We start from the raw sequence: 20,106 nt of genomic DNA on the forward strand, positions 1-20,106 counted from the left end.
GTTAGACACTCAGAGTTAACTGTATTTACACAAGGACAAGAGAGCAGAAATTTTGCATGGATGATAACGCATTTGATATAAATATTTTATTAATTGATATTGAAGCTAAAATGTAAATCTTATTTTTCATCCAACTGAGAGAAAAAAACAGGCTCCTGGTTTCGAATTTTATCGAGCTTGCCTCTGACAAAAGTGTCTGACATAAGAGCAACTTGATAAATCAATGTAATAATCATCTTTAATAAATTCATAATTTAAGTTTCACTTATCAGTTTTTAACTTGACAACAGTAAGAAACTTTATAAAACTGTACACTGACATTGTACTTACATTCATGTTACACAAATTTAATTTCTATTTAAAAACACATTTTATTTATACACTTACCATTATAATAGTTTACAACCATTTTAAAGTTAAAGACAATTCGAACTTGAAATTATAGATTTTAAAACTCTAAATTTAGTAACTTCATTTGCATTGTACTATGTTTGATTCATTTTCTGTTCAACAGTACATAATGATATAGAGTATCCCATAGCAACGTCAACAATGGACAATTATGACGTCACATACATGATACCATTTTTATACGCCCGTCGTCTTTTAGACGGGACGTATTATGGTATACCGTTGTCCGTCTGTCCGTCCGTCCGTCTGTCCGTCCGTCCGTCCGTCGTCCACACTTCGGACAATAACTCAAAAATGCTTTCACCAATTTCCATGAAACTTAAGTCAATTGTTTATATCTATTGACGTAAGCTCCCTTTCGTTTTTTTTTAATTTCAGATTTTAAGTTTTGGATTTATGGGGCTTTATTCATAAAAAAAGGGGGATTTTCAACACTTTCGGACAATAACTCAAAAAGGCTTTCACTAATGTCCATGAAACTTTGGTGAATTGTTTATATCTATTGATGTAAGCTCCCTTTCAATTTTTATAAATTTCAGATTTTAAGTTTTGGATTTATGGGGCTTTATTCATAAAAAAAGGGGGATTTTCAACACTTCGGACAATAACTCAAAACGGCTTTCACCAATGTCCATGAAACTTTGGTGAATTGTTTATATCTATTGATGTAAGCTCCCTTTCAATTTTTATAAATTTCAGATTTTAAGTTTTGGATTTATGGGGCTTAAATATTCATAAAAGAAAGGGGGATTTTCAACACTTCGAACAATAACTCAAAAAGGCTTTCACCAATGTCCATGAAACTTTGGTGAATTGTTTATATCCATTGATGTAAGCTCCTTTTCAATTATTATAAATTTCAGATTTTAAGTTTTGGATTTATGGGCCTTTATTCATAAAAAAAAGGGGGATTTTCAACACTTCGGACAATAACTCAAAAAGGCTTCCACCAATGTCCATGAAACTTTGGTGAATTGTTTATATCTATTGATGTAAGCTCACTTTCAATTTTTATAAATTTCAGATTTTACATTTCCGTGTTATGAATTTTTATGCTTAAAAAAGGGGGGATTTTCTAATTTTGGGACAATAACTAACACTTTCAGGTAATGAATTTTTATACTTTAAAAAGGGGGATTTTATGAAACTTTGGTGAATATATTAATGTAACATCCCTTTTGATTTGTATATATATTTCTAGTTGATCATATAAATTCATTTAAAGCATAAAAAGACAAGTTAAAAGAGCAACGGGCGTATCATGCGCTAAAGCGCAGCCCTTTATTTTGTACTTCAGGGGTTCTAATTTTGTATACTTTGTCCTGATGAAGCCGATCTAATCGATCTAATCGGCGAAACATGTCGACAATAAAAGATGCAGTTTACTTAAGTGTTGTTGTCAATGTAGCGGTATTTGACAACAGTAAGTTAAAATTAAAAAAACACTTAATCTAAATTTAATTTTTTTTTGGTGATTTTTTCGGTTAATTTCTTTTAAAACAAATAGTTCATTTTATATTTTAATAAAAGAAATGTTTTTTTTTGTCACGAAGAATGAATTAGTTTCTTTCTATCTTTATGACAAAAAGCACATTTCCAATGCCTTCTTCTGGAAAATATGAAATTATGAATTGAATAACAATACACTAAACCATCCTTTTAAAGATCTTCCATTCATATCAAAGCATTAAGGGCATGCAAAAATCAGTTAACTTTTTAGAATAGAAATATTAATACAATATGCCTCAAAAAGGGGGGAAATCTCCATCTTTTAACACTAGAATACATATAGTAAGTCATAAAAGTTGTGGAAATAAAATTAATTTATACTGGCCTACAACAATTTCCCTTCAGTGTTGGTGTCAAATTTTTGTTGTCAAATCAATATTAAAGCAATCCTTGGAGGAGGAAACTAGTATACCTTTTTTTCTACATGCACATCTTTCTAAAGAACTGCATTAAATGCAATGGTGTGCAATAGTGCTATATCAAGGGTGTTTTTTCTACACTATATATCTGTATATGATTTTAAATTATTCAATTTACTCTTCCAATCTTTCCACCAATGATTTAGATTACTTTGATTTTTATCTTGATGTATAGTTATAGCATGTAGTACATGTTGAATTATGCCATCTTGTATATGATGTGAATGTGTATATTACCTTCAAATTTTATTATCACTTTTGTGTAACAACATTGAACTTTCATCATAGATGCTAAATAAACAAAATTTAACCACAGCTATAATATTATTTATAGTGACCTGTTCTTTAATATCCTCTTACTATAATACATTATTTATTGCAGGTTCCAATACATGCTCCAGTGACAGAGACCCTTTCTACATTAACTAGAGACCAGTTACAAAAGCTGTTACAGTATGCTATAAATGAAGACCCCGGAGGTGTATTAGGAAGAGTTTTTCAATATATCGGTACTATTCAATGTCATTTGTGTAAATTTAAACCTTGATATTTTTCAGTTCTCTATGATTATGCTATCTCATGCCAAAGCCAGTTGTTGTGTTAAACTTTCAGGTATCCATGTAAATCATACTTCCTTTCTCAATTTTATTCTGGCTTTTTGTTCAGCCTGCAACATGTTATTGCAGAAGGTAGACAAAGCTGTCCTTCATTCTAACTTATTTTGTCATGAAATTTGATCAGAAGTTTTGAAGCTTTTTTTTATTGAAAAAAGACAGTATTACAAAATTTTGAAATTATGAAATAGATTGACAATATCTTGTTTACAAATTCAATTAAAGAAGTGCATATTCATCTGTAAGTTTTCATTTGATGTTTAATTCAGTTTTGGTGTTCAAATATTGCAGCTGTCAAGACATTAGTTTGAAGAAGTTTATTTTTTCCAGTGAAACCTGTGTTTTGCCTTATTGAAATAACAAGAAAAAAAAAGAAAAAGTATATTTATTGTTTCCTACTACATGTATTTAAGATATTGAATTATACTAGCTGAAAACTAAATGGCTCTTAATATTTAAAAGGAAAACATGTCATTTAGTTATTTTCCAGGATGAATGTATGATAACTTGAAACCAACTCATGTCATTCAAGAAATGTTGCCTTCTGTCTTTTTATTGTTAAATTATAGGGTTGGGAAGGTGTCTCATTTTAAAATGATCAACAATAGTTTTTTCTTATTTTCTTTCTAATTATTGCTAAAATATGTTTTAAATGTTATTGCTAAAATATGTATAAAGTCACTATCATAAGAGTGCATAATTTAGCACTACAAATATACAAGCATTAACTAGTGAGCTGTAAAGGTATCAAGGGACTTTAGATTTCTAATTTTCCATATTTTATTTTCTAGATGAAATCAGAGACATCCATTCTGAATATAATACTCTACAGGGAGCACCTGATCCAACATTTGGATTGCTCCCCGATGAACAGTCAACATGGGATATATCACTGGAGAAACTTAAAAAGAAACTTGCATCTGATCTGTCTGATAGGTAAATGTAGTTGAACTGTTTAAAGAAATTATGAACACATGTTATTTTGTAAGTTACTCATGTCATGATAATTATTCACTTTAAAATAATGCATAGAATGTGGCAGGTCCAACAAAGTAATTTCAAAATTCATAAGATTTGGTTTGCTGTCAAGTTGACAACTCATTTCTAATTTGAATAGGTTGTTTCTGATGACAACATGCATGACCTGGAGGTCAAGTTATTAAAATGACTATGTCCAGTGTTTGCAAATTACAAAAGGAGCTGGTAGGATATAAATAGATGGCTACTGAAGATGATCATTTCATAGCTATACATGACTCGGTTATTATTATCCCTTAAAATTGGATATTTAAGTCTTATTTGCATGCAGTTTTGGAATAATTCATGCAGTCATAACCATTTTAAGCTGTTATCAAGACCTTTTTCACAAAAAATTTTGGCAAAAAAAAAGAGCATAGAGCGTTGAGCACAACATTCTATACATCATATTAATCTCTATTTTAATAAATTACTGTGTAATATGTACTCAGATATATTCTAATTACAAAATGGTGAATATGTGTTTTTACATGGTGTACCAATCTATTTGTTCTAAAACTATCAATAAGGTCAATGTGTATGTTACATTAAAGATTTGAATTATCTTTCTTTGTCCATATACAATTGTGTATAACTGTTGAACCAACTACAATTATGGACAATGGAAGATATATGCAATTCATAGTATTGCTTTCGAATGCTTTAGTAATACAATGCAATGTAAGTTTTATATTACAACTGCGGGAAGAACGCAAGTCCTAATGGTTCCCACATGATAAATAGAGAACCCCTCTCAACTAAATGGATTGAAATTGAGATGTGACTTTAACAAAAAAAATTCAGGTTAAAATTCTTGTTTGATAATTTTATGCCTATTGTTTTAAACTTAAATGTTGTATCCTTATTTCCCTGCAGGTTAATATTATTAAATCACAGATTTCCTAAAAGAAAATATTAAACAGCTAGTATTAAGTCTTGTTTTTATGCACCTTTCATTTAAGATACAACTCATACAAAGACACATGTGACATATTTCTGAAGGCCAAAACAGGTTTTCATGATTGGTACTTTCGGAGAATCAGTGATCTTATCAGAAAAAATGAAGTGGAGGCAGCAGGCCAAATTCTTATTGCCATAGCTGAGACAGTTTTGACAGGTAAATAAAAATACAACAATTATTACAAAAAACATTGCTCTTTAGATTCTGCCTTTAAATGGTTGCTAAGCATGACAGAGTTCTGGTCTATCCATTCATATATTAAATGACACTCCTTGACTCTACTTATCAATAAGTTGTTGTAAGTAGTAGAGAGTGGTGGGTCAATTTTAAGGTGTACATGTATCCACTTCTAATTATATATATGAAGGCAGGGGTTAACTCAAGAAACTTCTGACAGACAAAGATACTGATGAATCGTAGATATTCTAATTCATTTATATGTAGTCTAAATCAGACAAAACTTTCAAACATGGCTATCTTATTTAATATATAACATTAAACTGTGCAGCATGTTCACATCAAGACTGATAACAAAATATAGGAATATCTGGTGTCTTCCCAGAGAAAAATGCATCACTCATCAAATTCTTGTTAACTGATTGCTTATATTTTCTATCAAATAATGGTCATGTTTGAAATAAGAAGCAGAAGCTTACAGTTTTTGTTGTATTTTATATGTTCATGATATATATCAATTGATGAATGACCCCTATAAAAATATCCATTCCTTGAATAATTGGACCAAAAATAGTTTTCTACAGTGTCTGGTTTCGATGCAAATTATATAACCAGTTTATTCTTTTCACTCTAGGGAACAATCCAAATCATTCCATCCTTTCTATACAAGGATCAACATCCCTTTGACATAGTGTTAATTTTGTGTTGGTGTCTTTGTTAGTTCTTTTATTCTGCCATTAAATTCATGAAATTTAAATGAATTTTGTAGATGCAAGCAGTGTTTATAGATGGGAAAGTTCAACAAAACGGGTATTCCTTGACATAGAAAGAATGTTTAGTTGTTTTATTGCTTCTTTTACTGGAAAAGTTAGACAGGATATGATAGCAGCATCACTGAAAATCAACAAGTAAGAAGAAAAAACATGATTAAAATTGTCATTTTACCGCTTGTATCCCTTATAAACCCTGAGGTTATATTGATGTCCACAGTTCAAAGTGCACTTATTGTTATGGACATTCCTAGAAGGCAGATAAAAAATGAATAAAAATAATTTCTTAAAATTAAAAAAAAATAAAAATCATTTTTAAGTGATTTTTATGTTTATTATATCTAGAAAAGGAATGACAACACTAAAATCTATCTATTGCAGAAATAACCATTTACTCAAGAATCAATTAAAAAAAATGAGGATAATGTCTGTAACTTAAAGGTAGAAATGTTTATGCATAGGTTTAGTTCACACTCCTGTTCTTAAAGAAGCTTACAGCAAGGCAAAATTTTTCCCCGTCCACCTAGCTATTGTTTAGATTGTTAATTTGTTCTCATTTGAATATATATGAAATAATTGTAACTGGGTACTAAACAGGCTACAATCAATCAATTATAAGCAATAGTTTATATATCTATATTTGGTGTAAGGTGTACTTGTTTGTTTGCCAGGGTTGATCTTACTTACTGTCATTTTCATGGTTACTGATAATGTTATAAAGATAAGATTATGTTTAATCCGTAGAACCTTTTCATCTTAAAGACATAATTTAATTATGATCAGTAAAGCATGTGTACTTTAGTGTAAATTGATAATGTTTTCCTGGTACAAAAGACATCATGATTTATTGGCTTTGATTTCTTGTGAACTCATTAAAAAGGTTTGCTAATTTTAAAATATTTTATTTACAAATAAACATCAAAATATCAGTTCTTGTGCCATGTGAGGAATTCTAGATTTTTTTTTTAGCTTTTAGTTTTGTTTTTGTTTTGTTTTACAGGAGAATAAAAGAGGCCCAGTCTACCCCATCCTTTTTGGAACCAAAGAAATGGTCAGAAATGATATCTATCAAATTAAAGAAAATTGGTGAGAGTAATCAGGCTGCAGTTGATGTTATGGATGGACAAGAAAATTTACCATTTTATGAGCCAATAGTTGCAAGCCAATTACCAGAAACTCCTGACGTTTTAATTAAGTTATACAACAAAGAACAATCAACTTCAGAAGTGTTAGTTTTTTATGCTTTCAGAAATATTTGGTGAAGAATTTTCGAATTTCTCATAAAGGTGTTGATTTTATCAATAAGACAGTATAGTAATTGTTGAGTTTGTACAATTATCTCTCCTGTTCAGGTAAAGCCATATAAGCTATTGCCATCACATGGTGCCAGTCATCGCCTGTCCTAATCTTTTTAAAGTTTCTTCGCCAAAACTACTGAACCACTTTTAAGCAAACTTCAAATGATTGACACTTGCAAGTGAATAGTTCGATCTCATTGAATCTGTAGTCATAGGACCTTCAAATTAACCCCTTAGCAAGAGTTGGGTTATAAATGAATAAGACATGTTCAGTTATTTAAAAAAGGAAAAGAATGTCAACATTGAAAGTGAAACAAGGGTAAACCATTTGATTGACCTATTCAATCCTCAAACATTTATTCTTATATAGGTAAACATATATATTTTAAACCTACAATATGAAACCAATAAGACCTAGAAAAATCCAATTGCACTAGTTGGCTATCTATCTATCTATATTTGTATTTATAGTTATATAATGTTATATGACCACCAGCAGTCTTTTGAGGTCACCTTGATGATTAAATAGATGGCGTTTACACTTAGATAAACAAGAAATGCTGACATATATTATTGAGACTATGCATTGTAAATTGTTTATTTAAGATTATTTATAATTTGGATAACGTTTAAGTTGTTATAAATCAAATCAGAGGCGGATTTGAGGGGGGGGGGGGGGGGGGCAGAGGGCCCGGGCCCCCCCTTTTTCGAAAAAAATTTGGTTGCTTATATAGGGAATCCTTGAAGCAAGACTTGAGCGGGCCCCCTCTTAGGTCAGTCAGTGGGCCCCCACTTATGTAAATTTCTGGATCCGCCACTGCAAATGAGAATTTGAGTCAAATTGGTGAACTTGAATTTGAATGCTATGCCCTTTAAATTGACTCTGATTGATCTGTGAATACCTGTATGTAAAGTTAAACCTAATAAAGAAAGATTCACTGCCATTTGTTTTATTCAGAACATTATACATGGTCGGAACATTATACATCGTAAAGATATCGCCATATACCATTTCTCTAGAAGTTTGAATCTATTTACACTGCAACAAATGTTTACATAATAAAATGTATGTCTTGTTTTTCCTAACCTAGGATGTAACAGTAAGACAATTTTGGTTTTAATATAAAAGACATGTCTTAAATGTTTCAGAATGTATGATGAACCATTGGATGTGATGCTGTTTAGATTTGATTGTATTGTACAATATCACCAATGGACAGATGACTCCAGTTGTAGATATAAAATGTGTGTATTAGGGTCCTTCATCCTGAAAAAGTTGACATTGTTGTCAGAAAATGTAAGATTTAATTATGCCTGCTCTGTGTTAAAGTCATATGAAACGAGTGAGTGGTGAAAAAAAATGTTTATCCAATTCTTTTACCAATGCATGTATATATCATAAACTTAGTCCTCTGTACACGATGTTCTCATTTTTTACACAAATATAACGTATAATCGTCAAATTTTTTTCTCTCTGTTATGATTAAACAGATATGGCTGCTCATTAAATGCCATGTTTTGAAGCCGAAGTTTACTGATTGTCACCTTATAGTAAACAAATAACAAAAAGCATGGGTATTGAGCACTTGTTTAACATGTACAATCAGAGAATTGTCTATTTTAATGACAGATCTATGCGTATTGCGACCAACAGATTTTTACGAGGAGGGTTACGCTCAGGTCGCTATGCATACGGAAAACATGTCGGCGGGAAGCAATTAAAAATAAGTAAACTTCTTCTGAAAGTGGACAAATTAAAGAATTTTCCTCAGAAAAAAGTATATGTACATAAGTTGTATAATGAAAACTATCCATTTAGTTATAAATAACATACGCATTTTTTTTTTTAATTTGAGGTTTCTTATGACTTTAAGAAACATCAGATCTCCACTGGAAGTGGGCACTATATTGCATTTACCTTGTTTGTCAGTCAGTGTTCGTCCAATAAATATTTCAATCACACTTTCATCACATTCTACTGAACAAAATCTTGTTGTTTGCCAATACTTTCAATTTTGATGACACCGCAACTGAAAGTTTGGGGGCATATTGTTTTACCCCTGTCCCTCTGTCTGTCTGTTTGTCAGTCTGTCCAATTCCCATTATGGGTATATAGTTATTTGGCATAACATCTCCAACAGTTTAAATCCTAGGAAGTTTTCACTTTGCTCTCTGTTTGTACATATATTGAAGATGTGCATGTGGTCTAGGTTTTAATTTTTATTCATATTTGCATTTTTTGTAGTATATCCTTGCATAAGAGGTGTCTAGTGTTTCGGAAAACCATACTTTTTTTATCTGGTTCTTAAATGTTAGATCTATGGCAAATTTGTACAAAGTGCACACTTACTAATGTATACTTAGCTTGCTAATTTCAAAACTTTATTCTGTTATTTGGATTGAAATAGAAGATCCAATTGATTTTTGTCGAGCCTTCGACTTTAGTTGAAAAAGCGAGACATAGCGATCCTACATTCCGTCGGCGACCACAAATATTCACTCTGTTATTTGAAATTTTAATAACTTTCTTAAACTAAACTGGATTTCTACCAAACTTGGACAAAAGCTAGTTTATGATCACAACATAGTATCCAGAAGTAAATTTTGTAAAAATTAAATTCCATTTTTTCTGTACTTTAATTAAATGGACTTAGTTTTTCTGTCAGGAAACAATGCATTCACTCTATGGTTTAATTTTTTTAAAATTTAAATAACTTTCTTATACTATTTTGGATTTGTAACAAACTTGGACAGAAGCTTGTTTATGATCAACAGCTCATATCTGGAAAGAAATTTTGTTAAAATTTTGTACCTGACTGTGTATTCGTATTTTACTTATAAATGGACTTAGTTTTTCTTCCAGTTAACATTGCATACAGTCTGCAGTTAAATTTTTAAAAACTTTTATTAGATTCATAAACTATCTTGGATTTTTACCCAACTTGGACAGAAGCTTCTTACAATCATGACAATCAAAAGATAGTATCAAGAGGAGTAAACAATTTTATTGATTTTTTATTCCATATTTTTGTTGGGCCTGCAATTAACAGCAAAAGTAGGCAAGACACAGGGTTCTACGGAACCCTTACAAATTTTTGTGGTATTTAAGCAAAATTTACAATTGAGATGATACTAAACTTGATAAAATTGTTTTAATACTGTCCTTTTTGTCAGCTTTTATTATATTGCCTGACGTTGTCAATATAAGGGGACCCATAGGATCACTCCACATTTTGTCAAGTCTTATCTCTTCAACCTAAATAGTATGAATGTCAGTTTTATATGAAAAGGCAAAACTTATAATCTTGAATATTTATTTTCAGTATTCAATCCTTAGATTTGACGAAAAAAGATTAAAAGTTATAGAAGAAATGAAAACCAAGGAGACTGAAAATGAAACTGCAGGTATATTATTTATATTTCTGTAGAAATAATATTCCAAAGGGAATGCAGTTTGGAATATGCCAAATGATACACAAAATTTAAGTATTTAATTCTATTTTTGTAAAAATATTGGGTTAGAAATTATAAATAAGGGTCGGTTAGACAGTTATAAACTCTTTTTTTTTTTAAATTTTGCCCAAATACCTATTCTGACAAAATTTCTTGCAAAATTTGTTCAACTAAGAGGTGTACATTTTGGTTTGTTTAAAAGTGTATGACTGAAAACAATCTTAATAAGCCTATTTATTGAATTGATATATTACTAGATGTAGATAATGAAGCCTTTGAGCCACCTCCACCAAAGAGAGCAAAAAGGAAAGAAACAAAGAAAAGAAAGCCTAAAGAGAAAGTAAAGGCAGTGAAAAAAAATGTCAATAATTTTGAAGAAATAAAGGAAGAAATGAGAAGAGCCACAGAAGATGAGTCTTTAGATGGATTATCACAGGTAATTTCTGCTGCTACATTATATACTGATTAAATTATAACATAAAGAAACCATATGAGATGATGTCTGAGAATACATTAATTATTAGACGTCATGCAAGTAAGTTAAATTAGTAGAGTGACTATATGACAATAACTTGTTATTTAAAACTAACTGCAAGTTTTACATTAATTATCTCAAAGAATTAGCAAATATGTGGTAAGATGTGAGCTTCAAAGCAGATCTGGGGACACAGAAATACCAGACATTCTTCTGTTAAGTCTTGTAAGCGTTCTCATGCCTACAAGGATTATTCAAAAGGAAATAAATTGAAAATTTTGAAAATCAGCGCAGATTTACTATATTTAAAGATATACTTCTTTCTATTCTATTGAAATCTCTTATTGACCTACAGTATAATTTAAGGTTGATTATATTTTGATGTCATAGATGTAACTGTACTTGACATGTTTGTTTTAGCAAAATTGCAAATTCATGGGAAACAATTTATTTGGAAACTATATTACTATAAACAAGTAATATTGCTCTGAATTTTGAAGTCAAAATGCATAATAGTTAAATGTTATGGTTATTTTTAGGGTCAAGTATGCTACAGTATGTTGTATGTGAGTTTTAGGATTTGGCAGACGTTAATGGTGGCAGACCTTGACACTGCAATGCAGAATATAGTAATGGAAGCAACTGTCCGAGTATTTGAACTGTCTAGATTCAGATATAACATAAGTATGGATATCAAAGAAGTTGAATGGTGGGAACAGTTGATGGATAAATCTGTTAACTATATGAAAGCATTTACAACTTATGATTCATTCAGACAGATAGCTAAGAGATACTGCAGTGCAATATTACACAGCAAATTGAATTTCTATAATGATTTCTTACCTTTACCTCTGACAGATCTGTTGATCACATATGGTGATCTCCCTTATTGTGATCAGCTGAAGATTGCAGTTGAAGTTCTCTGTCACTCGCGACAACCAATCTACCAGTTTCAACATGCTCAAAACTTTCGTAAGCTTAAGTATTGTATATTATTAGATTTTCAGTATTGAATGACTTAATTGAGGGCTGTATCATGTAAGACAATTTCCTATGTGTCCTATTTATAAATGAAATAATTAAATGCTAGCTTTACATCATGGTATATACTACCTGATCTCCTTCTTCAGATAAAACAAATAGTACAGTCATCTGAGGTTTGATATTGCGATACTACAAAAGCAGGGTTATATGTAAATGTCTTGAAAACAAATATGTAAAATTTCATATACAGCTACAAGATCTACAAATAAGTCCTAAGGAAATAGATAATAGTAACATAGAATAAAAAGAACACAAACATAATATTATAGTCTTTTATTTTTAACAAACTATATTTATTGAGTTTTAAAGTAGGTTTGGCTATCACCAACATAATTAGCTCAGGAAATTCTCCTATGACCACATTCTCAGGTTTGGATATTTCTTCTGGATACTGGATCATACTATTTAGTCTACCCCTCTCTGAAATCAGAATTATACTCACAAACTTCCCACTTAAAAGCAAGTACCTACATTATTATCTTAACAACAATCATTGATAGCCAGACACTTTAAATACTGTGGATTCATTTATTTTCGTGGATAAAGGAAAACTTGTATGTTCGTTAATATTTATTTTCATGGATTTTGCTGAGGTCTGCATACAAGCCTAAAGAGAACTTGTTATTTGTTGAAAATTTAATTTCGTGGTTTACCTACACCCACAAAATCCACGAAAAGTTCGTATCCAACGAATAATAATGAATCCACAGTAAGGACAATGATCAGCAATACAAGACATACAAATAAATCAACATGGCCAAAATCATCAGTCAACTCCTTATTGGAGCTCTAAAAAGCTATAAAACATGGCAACCTGAAGAAAAAAAAGATCCAACAAGATAAAATCTTCTAAAAGTTAATAAACTCTCAGGAAATCTTAGTAATATGTTGTATTTTACCTTGTTTTTCCATTTAACATTATTGGGATGTATTTAGGAATAACAGGGACATGATATATTATAGTGTTTTGAGTAAACATCATGATTTTTTTCTTATCTTTTTTATTTGCAGTTCAAACAGATATGTCAAATCTTAAAAGGGATATCGTCAAGAAATACAAGATATTGCTGTCTCTAGTTTTTAGTGTAAACAATGATATGCCTGAACAGTCAGCAGCAGCCAGACAGGTATGGAAATAAATTGTTCAAATAATTGTACTGTTAATGCATTATTATCTATTCGGTACTATTTTTTGGGGGTAGAGATTTTTAATCACAAATTGAAGCGAACAACACAATACATTTCTCATACATGTAGGTTTGAATGCTGAATTTTTATAAAATTTAGAAATTCAATGTCAAAGAAAATTCATTTTGGAGCTTTTTCCAACACTTGGTTATCATTGTTGTTACACTTTATAAAAAATCTTAATTTCAATAAACATTGTACTTGGCTAAAAATAGAACAAAAGAATAAAATGATTTTATATAGATAGATTGAGAAAATCTGACATGATGCAAAAGTTAAAAGCTTAGAATATCAAGATCTACTTCTTATTTTTCACCAAAATTATCAGATGACTCCTTATATAAGAGTTATTGCCCTTCAAAAAGTTCAATGACAATTTGATACAAATTTTAATTATACCCCACACAACGAAGTTGCAGAGCGTACGTTTTTAACCCATCAGTCCGTCCGTCCGTCAGTCCTGTTTCTTGTCATCGTAACTCCTCTCAAACCACACAACAGAATTTCACGAAACCTTTTTAGATAATAAGGACATAATATATAGATGTGCATATCGACAGGAAATTACGATTCAATATTTTTTCTAGGAGTTGCACCCCTTTGAACTTATTTGCTTTAATGTACTACTGCAACAGTTTGTCATCTCATCTCCTCTGAAACCGCACAACAGAATTTCATGAAACTTTGTAGATAATAAGGACATATTAGTCGATGTGTATATCGACAGGAAGTAACAATTTTATTTTTTTCTAGGAGTTATGCTCCTTTGAACTTATTTGCTTCAATGTTCTTCTGCAACACTATGTAGATGTGCATATTGACAGGAAATTATGATTCTTTTTTTTTTCTACAATTTTTTTTTCTTACACTTTTTTCATTTCTCCAATGACAATGTGGGGACGTGGGGTATGTGAGCGCGCTCACTAAGGTTCTTTAATTCTATCTGCTTTTTATCTCTAAAACTGTAACACATATCCTATATTTTATTTTCTACATAATATTTAAGATTGACTTACATGAATTAGGCCGTTAATTTTCTCATTTGTATTGTTTAACACTTTCATATCTGGGCCTTTTATAGCTGACTTTGCAGTATGGTCTTAGTTCATTGTTGAAGGCCATACAGTAACTTTTAGTTATTAATTACTGTGTCATTTTGGTCTCTTTTGGAGATTTGTCTCATTGTTAACCATACCAAATCTTCTTTTTATGCCCCACCTACGATAGTAGAGGGGCATTATGTTTTCTGGTCTGTGCCTCTGTTCGTCCATCCGTCCGTCTGTGCGTCCGTTCGTCCGTCCGCTTCAGGTTAAAGTTTTTGGTCAAGGTAGTTTTTGAAGAAGTTGAAGTCTAATCAACTTGAAACTTAGTACACATGTTCCCTATGATATGATCTTTCTAATTTTAATTCCAAATTAAAGTTTTGACCCCAATTTCACGGTCCACTGAAAATAGAAAATGATAGTGCGAGTGGGGCATCCGTGTACTTGGGACACATTCTTGTTCAGTGTTCCAGCTAGGTTTTCAAAAGGGCAGGGTGCCAATCCTGAAAAGGGCATTTAACGCGCGATATGATAATATGAAAAGGGCATATTTTAATAAAAGATGTTAATCAAACATTTGTGTTTATTCGTTGAATCACAGGTTATACAAGAACAACATCTTTAGCCCATATAGAACTCTATCTTTCTACTTTTAAGGCTGAAAAACTTGTCAAGCAGCTTGTCACACAAGTTTTTTTATCATTGCTTGGCACAGTTGAACTTTATATGTTTTGAAAGGAGATCTGTTTCATACTGTTTCTATGGTCTACCACATTTTACCAGTTTCACCTTTCTACCCCTGCTGTGCTTGATGGCAATACAGCACAAAACAGCTGTGCTCAGTAAATTCACAATTTTAGGATATAAAGCAACAGTGAAAAATAGCATCAAAAATAAAGAATACAGAAAAAGATGACCAAGGCACCCTACCAACACTGCTACTAAGACCCTCTTTAACTTTTCCCATAACTCAAAATAAATACCTAAACATATATATTCTTAAGCAAGAAGTATGGAGACACATTTTAGAATATGTAAATGGGTTACTCAATGCTAGGAAAAAAATCAGATTGAGTTATCTTTCTTTATTCGGGTGTGCTCCTTCTTTGGAGGATTATAAACAGTACGTAAATGTGATGTAAATATGATCACAATATGGCGATCGATTTTGTTATTTTCGTATCAAAAATGAAGGCAGTCAATGACAAATACGTCTGAATTTTCTGTTTATTTTACAGAAAACAAGTAAAACAATGTCTTCAACGAGTTTATAATGGTTTTCCAACTTTCTGTCATTACGTTTCTTCCATGAAACTACGGTAAACATCGCAAATTGTGCCCAAGTTGTTGTATGCACATTTCTTCAAAGATAATTGCCGACTGACCGATTCTATTTGAACGAATTAATGTTGATGATCATTAATGACCCATCCGATAAACGGATTACCTATAACAACAGATTATGACACCAGTTGTAACCATTGATTAGCTTGGGGTGGTAAACAAAGTCATAATCTTTTCCCCAGGTAAAATTTAGTAATTAGCGTATCATATCAATACGCAAATTAATATGCAATCGATCTTCAAAAAAGGCAGGGCGCCCTGGAAACTGTAAAAAGGGCACAGGGCGCCACTCGGTAAAGGGCGGGCGCCGCGCCCTCTGAAAACGGCCTAGCTGGAACACTGTTGTTTATATTGTTTTGGTATTCTTGAAGCTGTACTTAGGTTAAATGAGGATACTTCAAGTTAGACCTTATAGTATATAATGGTGTCTATAGATTGTAAATTTATAAAGTAATGTGTGTGAATGTTTGTAGAAAAAAATACTGTGTATATATTTGTAACAATGCTAAAGATATTTCAGTATACAGTTAATGCTTAACCCTTTCAATGATAGCTACTCTGAGACGATGGCTTCCCTGGCTACTATTACTCAAGTGGGAGATCTTCATAATAAATGTCAATAAAAACTTGTCTAGTTATTTGTGTCTTTATTTCAACATGTTCATTCACTTACACCATGTTCACAGTTTTGTTCATGTTTTGAAATTTTTTTGTTCATAAAATATTCTAATTTTCGGCATTATCTAGGTGAAATTTTCAAAATTCTGCTCTTTGACCCAAAATCGTAGTTTTTTAACCCAAAACGGCAAAATTTTGAAAAATTTAATGAGGCTGTACAAATTCCTTACACTGAACGATGTCCATTCCAAGTGTTTTGTACATAAAACAACATTTTATGTCAAAAAAGTATACTACTTTGGCTTCAATTCTTCTATATTCTTTCAAAAAAAATGTTCTCTCATTTCAAATTCTTGTAAATTCTGTAAATTTCCTCTGATTTTGACACGGTTTTCAACAAACAAAAGCAACATGTTTAGACTTTCATCCTGGTATTCAACAACTCGTGTTTGCACTGTTTTGAGTGGGAAATATAAAAGAGGTATTCTGAACCCGGTAAAACGGGACTCATTGTCAGCTGTCTGAAGAGTGAATCCCGGTAACCCGGGACTCATCGGCGAAAGGGTTAAATTGTTTTTTTCTAAAACTAAAATAACTTCTTGCAGTCGTGCACTATAAATCTGAGTGTAGTTAGTTTAATTTTTGCATCTTTTACAGGTATTATGGCATTTAGAATCTGTCCAGGATGGTGAATATGTGGTATCTGCGTACAATTGTATCAAAATGAATATTGAAAATATCAAAGAAAAAGAAGATCAAAGGATATTGCTGATTGTTTTATTGAATTGTATTAAGGAATGTGTTCTTCACAGTGGACAAAATGGACTGTTCAGTTATACTACAAGTGTTGCTGATACTCTAATGTATCTAGGTAATGCTCTGGTAGAGGAGTTTCCTGAAAGGGTGTTGCCATTGTGGACAGAATTGTGTAAATATTTTAACAAGTATCAAATGAAGTCTATCCTTGGTATCATTATCAAGGCTGTGGAAGTAAAGCCTTCTCTCATTAATGATATGGCTCCAACACTGCAGAAATACTTCACATCTGCTTTTAAACACGATAGAGAATGTTGTAGTTTGATGAGAATTTTCTTTCCTGATGAAACTAAGCGTCATCAGATGCTGAAGAAAATAGCAACTAATGCACAAAACTTCACTACATGTGCTTTGTTGAGACTCGGAATCACTGAATATAAATTCTTGTCCAAAACAAATCCAAACTTGAATATTTTCAGTAAATATGTGAATAGTTTCCTACTGGTAGGATTAAAATCTCTAAAGGAGAAGAATGTAAGCTATGGATGGTCTTCATCTGGTTTACATTTAAACAGTAAAGAACTCAAATACCTCAAGTGGTACTTTGGTATGCTAGCAGCATGTTTAAGTAAGGAGATTATTAAATGTGATCCTTTTACTAAATTAATGACATTACTTAAGGAAGTTCTGAAAAAAGATGTTAATCTCATGTTAGATTTCTACCAAGCCATGGAAGGTTCCCCTCATGGATTAAAGGAAACAAAAACACAGTTAGGAAAAGAGCTTGTCAATAGTTACCTTGCTAAATTCAATCAAGAACTTAGGAACTGTAATCATACTCATTATATAAACGTTTTGGAGGATATGAAAAATGCTTGCAAGGCGTGTGAACAGTATGTACCAAATGGAAGGAAAGAGTTTGGATCAGTAGTAATTACATTCATCAGACATACTTTCAAAGGGAAGAGGAAGTTGATTCAGCTTATGGATGAATTCTTCCCAGATTTTATTCCTGCAAAAAAGGCTGATAAGAAAGAGAAAGACAAAAAATAAATGTAAGGAGTGCTCATATGACTGTCAGGCTAAATTTGCAAGAGAGGACATTCTTGAATATAATGTGATATTACAAGAAAGGACAATCTGTAATGCTATCTGATTTTACAAAAGGGTCATATTTAATACAATCTGATATTACAAGAGAGAAAATGTTTAATAGAATCTTTTGAATGAGTGAATGCACAATTTTACTCGTATTTTATGTTGTCAAATCAAGTTTTAGTACATGTAGTGCTTGTAAGCAAAAGTAGACTATTGTTAATCAATGAATTCGTGACAAGTTTACTTGTTTTACACTGTTGATATAAATGCTCATAGCAAATAAAATCATTAAACTAAAATGTACCTTTTGTAATTGGAAGTTCAGAATTTTACCTGTAATATGTCTTCAAAATTTATGTATATTTAACCCGTGTTCTGATGGTTCTTAAGTTTTTAGTTAAAAAAAAAAAGTCTATCAAGTTTATCTGTGAACAGGAGATTTGGTTGCTGGTTCCTTGCATACCCCACATCGCATTTTATTGGAACCCCCAAATGTTGTTTGTGAATACCAGCTTACTTCACGTGCACGAGGTCATTGTTTTCATCCCAGGTCTGGTCAAATCCAGTGGCGGATCCAGAACTTGACCTAAGGGGGGGCCCGCTGACTGACCTAAGGGGGGGGGGGCCGATCCAGTCATGCTTCAGTGATTCCCTATATAGTCAACCAAATTTTTTCCAGGAAAGGGGGGGGCCCGGGCCCCCCAGGCCCCCCCTGGATCCGCCTATGAAATCTAAAGATGATAATTGGTAGACTGTTCAATCAAAGATAGGTCGCTCAAGAGTTCAAATAAGGTGTTGTGTAAGGTAAGATATCATCCTGCAGACTATAACCTTGTGAGGAAGTATGTAAAAAATCCAGCTCAGCATTTCAGACAAAGCGGGCTTCATGTTAATGTTGAAAGAATTAGATGTGGTGTAATTGCCAAGGAGACAACTCTTCACAGGAGACCAAATGACACAGAAATTTACAAGTATAGGTCAGTGTACTAGAACAAAGTGGGCTTCATGTTAATGTTGAAAGAATTAGATGTGGTGTGATTGCCAATGAGAAAACTATTCACAAGAGTCCATTAGACACAGAAATTTACAACTATAGGTCAGGTACAGCCTTCAACAATGAGCAAAGCCCATACCGCATAGTTAACTATAAAAGGCCATGAAATGACCAATGTAGAACATTTAAACGAGAAACCTGATGGCCTAATATATGCACATACAGAATGTGTCGGGGGGGGGGATAAACATGTTTATATAGCTGGATCCCAACCCTACCCCTAACCTGGGTCAGTGGTGGAACAAGTCCATTTGTCAAGATAAAATATATCTCAAAGTGATAATAAAACCTGAAAAAGTGAACAATTTTTGTACAGCTTTTCCTATAAATTTACAACTTTAATTGGAAGTAAGTATTTTGTTGGTAGTATGATGGGAACAGCCCAGGCAATATATTCATATTTACCATGGGCGTGTACTCGAAGCATTTGAAGGACGTCATGTTAGAAAATGAAATTAAACAGATTCAGAGTAATCCAATTGCATGAGTTCACTATCTATTTATACATGTATCTATATTTATGTTTCTATCACTTATATGGTCTTCAGAAGGTCAACTTGATAGTTAATTAGATGGTGTCTTGACTAAAATACACATGAAACAAAGGTACATATTTAAAAGTGGCCATTGATGAAGCTGCAGGTGAGTGACAGACTTGAAATTAGTGTAGGTAAAAGATCTGTACATTGAGCATGGGAAGGTCAAGGTAGTTGTATCATCAAAACAAAAACTTGTTTTTCTGTTGTCAGATAGAGAAGTCACAAATGATAAAATATCTTGTGGAACTTTAATTTGTCATGGATACATTATGTTTAAGCAGTATTCATTTTTCTTTTCATACAATCTTGTCCAGCCTA

General features: G+C 32.0%; 1 protein-coding gene across 2 annotated transcripts in view; it reads left to right on the forward strand.

Annotated features, from left to right (window-relative positions):
* Nucleotides 1–18,508, forward strand: part of LOC143043222 (uncharacterized) — a 31,403-nt gene extending 12,895 nt beyond the window's left edge. For both annotated transcript variants that reach the window (XM_076215636.1, XM_076215639.1), the window contains exons 5-15: nucleotides 2,722–2,848; nucleotides 3,745–3,889; nucleotides 4,933–5,087; nucleotides 5,878–6,016; nucleotides 6,879–7,106; nucleotides 8,326–8,473; nucleotides 10,500–10,581; nucleotides 10,887–11,065; nucleotides 11,644–12,076; nucleotides 13,160–13,275; nucleotides 16,999–18,508. In XM_076215636.1, the coding sequence (XP_076071751.1) occupies nucleotides 2,722–2,848; nucleotides 3,745–3,889; nucleotides 4,933–5,087; nucleotides 5,878–6,016; nucleotides 6,879–7,106; nucleotides 8,326–8,473; nucleotides 10,500–10,581; nucleotides 10,887–11,065; nucleotides 11,644–12,076; nucleotides 13,160–13,275; nucleotides 16,999–18,150 (2,904 nt within the window). In that variant the 3' untranslated portion in view covers nucleotides 18,151–18,508. The remainder of the gene's footprint in view (nucleotides 1–2,721; nucleotides 2,849–3,744; nucleotides 3,890–4,932; nucleotides 5,088–5,877; nucleotides 6,017–6,878; nucleotides 7,107–8,325; nucleotides 8,474–10,499; nucleotides 10,582–10,886; nucleotides 11,066–11,643; nucleotides 12,077–13,159; nucleotides 13,276–16,998) is intronic.
* The last annotated feature ends 1,598 nt before the right edge of the window (nucleotides 18,509–20,106 follow it).

The sequence above is a fragment of the Mytilus galloprovincialis genome, chromosome 1 (genome assembly GCF_965363235.1).
Source record: "Mytilus galloprovincialis chromosome 1, xbMytGall1.hap1.1, whole genome shotgun sequence".
Classification (NCBI taxonomy): Eukaryota; Metazoa; Mollusca; class Bivalvia; order Mytilida; family Mytilidae; genus Mytilus; species Mytilus galloprovincialis.